At 42.5% G+C, this 4,995-nt stretch overlaps 1 protein-coding gene across 1 annotated transcript; it reads left to right on the top strand.

Annotated features, from left to right (window-relative positions):
• On the top strand, positions 1–4,742 carry SNX20 (sorting nexin 20). Its single transcript, XM_070953118.1, has 4 exons — positions 1–44; positions 898–1,067; positions 2,727–2,869; positions 3,978–4,742. The coding sequence occupies exons 2-4, from the start codon at positions 902–904 to the stop codon at positions 4,644–4,646; spliced, it is 978 nt and encodes a 325-aa protein (XP_070809219.1). The 5' UTR covers positions 1–44; positions 898–901; the 3' UTR covers positions 4,647–4,742.
• Positions 4,743–4,995: the final 253 nt, after the last annotated feature.

Genomic DNA, 4,995 nt, shown 5'->3' with positions numbered 1-4,995 from the left:
TTTCCAGAGTTCTACCAGAGCAGAATTTCGTCTCTTAAGAGTAGGTAAGTTTCAAACTGGTGGGATGTGCTTGCTTGTGATTTTTTTGCTTAGGACTATGTTTATTCCTAACTATATTGTTTTGTCCTGTTAGAGCAGGCTAGATGGATGTAAGTGAGTTGCATCCATTCTGTGTTTTGCCTGAACTGCACCTTATTCAACAAAATATGGTGAAAACATGTCTGAAAAGCTTCCTGTGATATATTGTAAGCTTTCTCAGGTACAGCAAACAAGAAACATGTCCTTCTTCTTTTTGTGCCATATCTGTCATCGGACGTTGGCGATCATGTTGGCAATTCTATTTTTGTCAACAGCCGTATGAAAAAGTACTGCTGAGTTTTGTCCAAACCAGTCCCTTAGATTTTGAAGCCATGATGTTCTTCTGCTGCCTGGACCTCGTTTGTCTTCAATCTTTCCCTGCAGGATTAAGTGACGGATGCCATGTTTTTCTGGGTGTTGCAACCACATGTCCAAAATATTCTAACTTTCGCTTTTTAATGGCTTTGATGATTTCCCTTTGCTTTCCCAGGCGGCTTATCACCTCCTCATTTGTGATTTTGTTAACCCCGCTTATACATAACAGCTGTCTGTAAATCCATGTCCAGAAACATGTCCAGATGAGCTAATTCTACTTTATTGTAAGGCTACCGTACATTAACTAAACATTGCAAGTCTGATAGGAGAAATCTCCCGCCATCTCTTTGATAAATTGGGGAGGCTTTTTTCTCTGCCTGTTATGCATCTGTGGGCCATGTCCTCTCTTATCTCATCATTCCCTAGACAGCATCTCTTCCCTCCACCTTTCAAGGTCATTCCCACCTACCATTATACATACCAATTACATTTTTTCTCTGGAAGCTGTATGATGGATGAAAACCAGTCCTACTCAGGAGCGGAAGAAGGGCAGGAAGACCCCGCAGAGACATCCAAACCTCCTAAAGTCATTCATTCTGGCGAAGAGGATGATTATGAAAACATGAATTCATGTCAAGCAAGCCAGGAAGCAAAAGAGACCACCAACCAACCAGGTAAGCCATTTTATAGGATAGGCAACTTGCTGTCCTCCACATGTTTTGCATCCCAAATCCCATCAGCCCCACCGGGGTGGGCTTCAGATCCTTTAGCAATGGGTTCGCTGCCCCGTTGCTGGGTGGGCGTGGCAATGGTGGGCATGGCCTAGTCGGCCGCCTACACCACAACAGGGAGGGGTGCGTTTTTCGCCCTCCCCAGGCTCCGGAGGCTTTCCTTGAGCCTCTGGGAAAGTGAAAACTGCTTCCCCCGGGGTTTTACAGACCTGTTTCTGGACTTCCGGAACCTCTGATAGGCTCATTTTTTGCCCTCCCAGACCCTCCGTGCACCACCTGCACTTACCACCTGCACTTGCCTGGAATGATGAACGGGCCGTGTGAAGACTCCTGGGAGGGGGGGGGGCGGGTGGGTGTGGCCATCCAGGGGTGACATTTGGGGGTTTGCTGAACCCTGGCAATCCTTGGCTAGAGGATCGCCCAAACCCTGCCGAACCTCCAGGAACAGTGGTGGGATTCAGCCAGTTCGCACCACTTCGGGAGAACCGGTTGTTAACTTTCTGAGCAGTTTGGTGAACTGGTTGTTGGAAAAAATCATTAGGGCAGAGAACCGGTTGTTAAATTATTTCAATCCCATCACTGCCCAGGAGCCCACCCCTGAGCTCTACCATTGGAAAGACACTGCTAAGAACTGTGATCCAACACAACTACCTACCTGTGGTTCTGAATTCAGTTGCCCTTATTGGTTCGTTCTGATTCTGTTCAGTACTGAATTTGAATGGACCAGCCTTTTAAGAGGGATTGAAGTCCATTTTTACACTTCAGAAAGCTCGGATGATGGTGAATGGGGATTTGACAGAGCTGAATAAATCCAGAAAGAAACCAGATTGGGTGTCCTTCATCCCCTTTATTATTTAGCTTGGTGTTGGAACTACTAAACAGGAACATTAGACAAAGATAACAGAGCAAAAGGATTACTAATTAAAGCACATCAAGTATAAACTTCGTGCTTTTGTTGATGACTTTGTTTTGGTTTTGCAAGAGCTGCTAGAGAATATTCACTCTGTGATGAGGAAGATTAAAATATCTGGAGAAATGGCGGGTTTGAAAATAAATAAAAGACGACAATTCTGCTCAATGTACTGCGTGCATCCGGCAATCATGGTTTGTAAACGGTGGCTTAACTCAATGTAGCCTATACCAGGGGACTCCAACCTTGGCAACTTTAAGACTTTTGGACTTTAACTCCCAGAGTTAAAAGGAATTAAACTCAAAGGAATTGAAGTCCACAAGTCTTAAAGTTGCCAAGGTTGGAGACCCCTGGTCTATACAATCTTCCCCTAGCATTCCAAGTTAAAATTATTTCAGTGCTCTAAAGATAATATCAAATATCTTTATTACAGTCTATGACTTGCCTTTACAATAAGAATATAGTCAAAAGGAGAAACAGTTTAATACAGCAATTAGTTATTAGGGAAGAGGCAAAATAGTCATAGGACAGCCTAACTAATGAAAACATTTCCACCATTGTGTAACTGGGGGAAAATATTTGGCCTCCTGATATGTGAGTCCTCCATGCGATCTAAAGCCGATATAAAGCTTACAATCCAGCCATTATTCTAAATCAGCACACTGTCTATAATCCATGACTCTAATTTCCAGATGAGAAAAATCCCAACTCTTCCATGACAACTAAAGAACTTCAGGAATATTGGCGGAATGAGAAACGAAACTGCCGAGAAGTCAAGGTGCTTTTTGAAATCCCATCAGCCAAAATTGTAGAGAAGCCATTCTCTAAATATGTGGTAAGCTAATAAGCTAACAAAAAAAGCGGCAATAATGATGATGATAATGATGAAGATGATGATGATGAAGTAGAAGGAGAAGCCTAGGGTTTGAAGCAACCTGTGTTGACCTAAGATGGCTCAGATCTCTAGATGAATAAATCCCCTTTCATCAGTTGAGTCAATCACGACTATAATAACTTCATTAGGGCTAGATAGTTTTATTTGTTATACTATATCATGGTTAAGAATACAGTGGTTAACACCACATTATAAGCCACAAATATAATGATTATAGCAATTACTGGATTAAGTTACATTACACCTTTGCACAAGCATCGTGGTTTTGAATAGGGTGGTACCCCAGCTGTAAAACATAGGTTACGGTATAGTATTATGTGTGACCCAGTAATTCACACAAAGTACTAAGCCATAAGTACTGTATTTTTCAGAGTATAAGACTTACCTTTTTCCCCCCTAAAAGGGGGTGAAAATTTAGGTGTGTCTTATACACCGAATGTAGCCCCACCCACCCACTGGCCCCCACTCTTTGGTCTCTGCTTTGCAGCAGTTACCTCCTTGCAAGCAAACAGCAAGAAAAAACAGCTCCTTTCAGCTTCAACACAGCCTAATTAGCACAAGTTGATTGGATCAGCCTCCCAACTCTCAGCTGATTTGCTCTCAGCTGTTTTGCGCAGGCTCTGCTGCTTGCTGCAAAGAGGTAAATTGCTGGAGCAGATTTTTTTTCTCCTTGTGCTAGTCAAGCTATGCTGAAAACGAAAATGAAAGTAAAGCAGGCTGTTTGCTGTTTGCTGCAAGGAGGCAACATTGCTCAGAGGCAGAGGGAGATCTCTTTTTCTTCTTTTCCTCACCAAAAAAGGTAGGTGCGTCTTATACTCTGAAGAATATGGTACTTGGATCATGGATTGTTGAATAAACCACAGGACATAAATTATCACATAAGATTAAGCCATCCACCAAGATGAGAAGCCGGCATATTTTGCTAAACTAAAACTGCAAATATTCAAAGTAATGCAAAACCCATAGTCAGGGTAAAGGAGTCCCAGATGACTGGATCTCTTTTTGCATCTGACATTCCTAAAATATTTTGCTTGTGTATCCCTTCCAGAAGTACCAAATCATCATAATCCAGACTGGCAGCTTTGACAGCAACGTATCCATGATTGAACGCCGGTATTCTGATTTTGAAAAGCTGCACACGAGCCTATTTAAAGAATTTTATGATGAAATGGAAGACCTCGTCTTTCCCAAAAAGATCCTGACTGGCAATTTCATGGATGAAGTCATCCTGGAGAGAAAACTGGCTTTCCAGGATTATTTGCGAATTCTATACTCCATGGAGTTCATCAGGACATCTCGATTGTTCATTGACTTCTTAACAAGGCCTGAGCTGGAAGAGGCCTACAGCTGCCTTCGGGGAGGACAATACACCAAAGCTTTGAAAGGTCTTCTGGAGGCCATCGCTTTGCAAGAGAAGCTCACAAAGCACAGACCCATTCTGTTGGTTCCCACCCTCTGCGCCATCCTTGTATGTCACAAAGATCTGGAGAACTTCAAAAGCGCCTTTGAATTTGGAGAAAAGGCCCTCCAGCGTTTAGAAAAACACTCTGGTCACCGGTACTACCTACCATTGCTAGAAACGATGATCTCCTTAGCATATGAGCTCGGGAGAGACTTCTTGTTCTTCCAAAAGAAGATGGAAGAGAGGAAGGCCAAAAAACTTCCACAGAAAATGTTGACGCTGAAGGAACTGACAGTACAGGAATATGTGCAATGAGGAGAAGAAAGGGAGAGAAATATCATGCAGCTTTTGACGAGACAGGAACATTTTCCCCAATAGAAAGGCTGAAAGGTATTGGGAACTTAGAGGAGGAAAAAAATACGAGGGAACAGTTTAATACACAATTTGTTGTGTGGAGAAAGCAAAACTTCTTGCTCGTTTCTTTTTATGATAAAATTCAGAGATCACCCAGTGGAAACATTGCAGAGAACTGTTTTGTAAAAGTGTTCCCTTGGACATCACCTAATAAATCTGCAGAACGTGATGATGACAGTTTCCAAAATTTGAAAATGTCCCATATTAGCAATGGAGTTAATTGTGTTGTGTTAATGCATAGACACCCTTG

The sequence above is a fragment of the Pituophis catenifer genome, unplaced genomic scaffold (assembly GCF_029215685.1).
Source record: "Pituophis catenifer annectens isolate HBS135680 unplaced genomic scaffold, rPitCat1.0.hap2 SCAF_13, whole genome shotgun sequence".
NCBI lineage: Eukaryota > Metazoa > Chordata > Lepidosauria > Squamata > Colubridae > Pituophis > Pituophis catenifer.
This window is presented reverse-complemented; position numbering and strand designations above follow the sequence as displayed.

What these genes read in the sequence shown, in the direction of transcription:
- SNX20 (XM_070953118.1), top strand. Translation starts at nt 902, where the DNA reads ATGATGGATGAAAACCAGTCCTACTCAGGAGCGGAAGAAGGGCAGGAA. An exon ending in AGAGACCACCAACCAACCAG is followed by an intron (nt 1,068 to 2,726) that starts GTAAGCCATTTT and finishes TCTAATTTCCAG; the next exon opens with ATGAGAAAAATCCCAACTCT. An exon ending in AGCCATTCTCTAAATATGTG is followed by an intron (nt 2,870 to 3,977) that starts GTAAGCTAATAA and finishes TATCCCTTCCAG; the next exon opens with AAGTACCAAATCATCATAAT.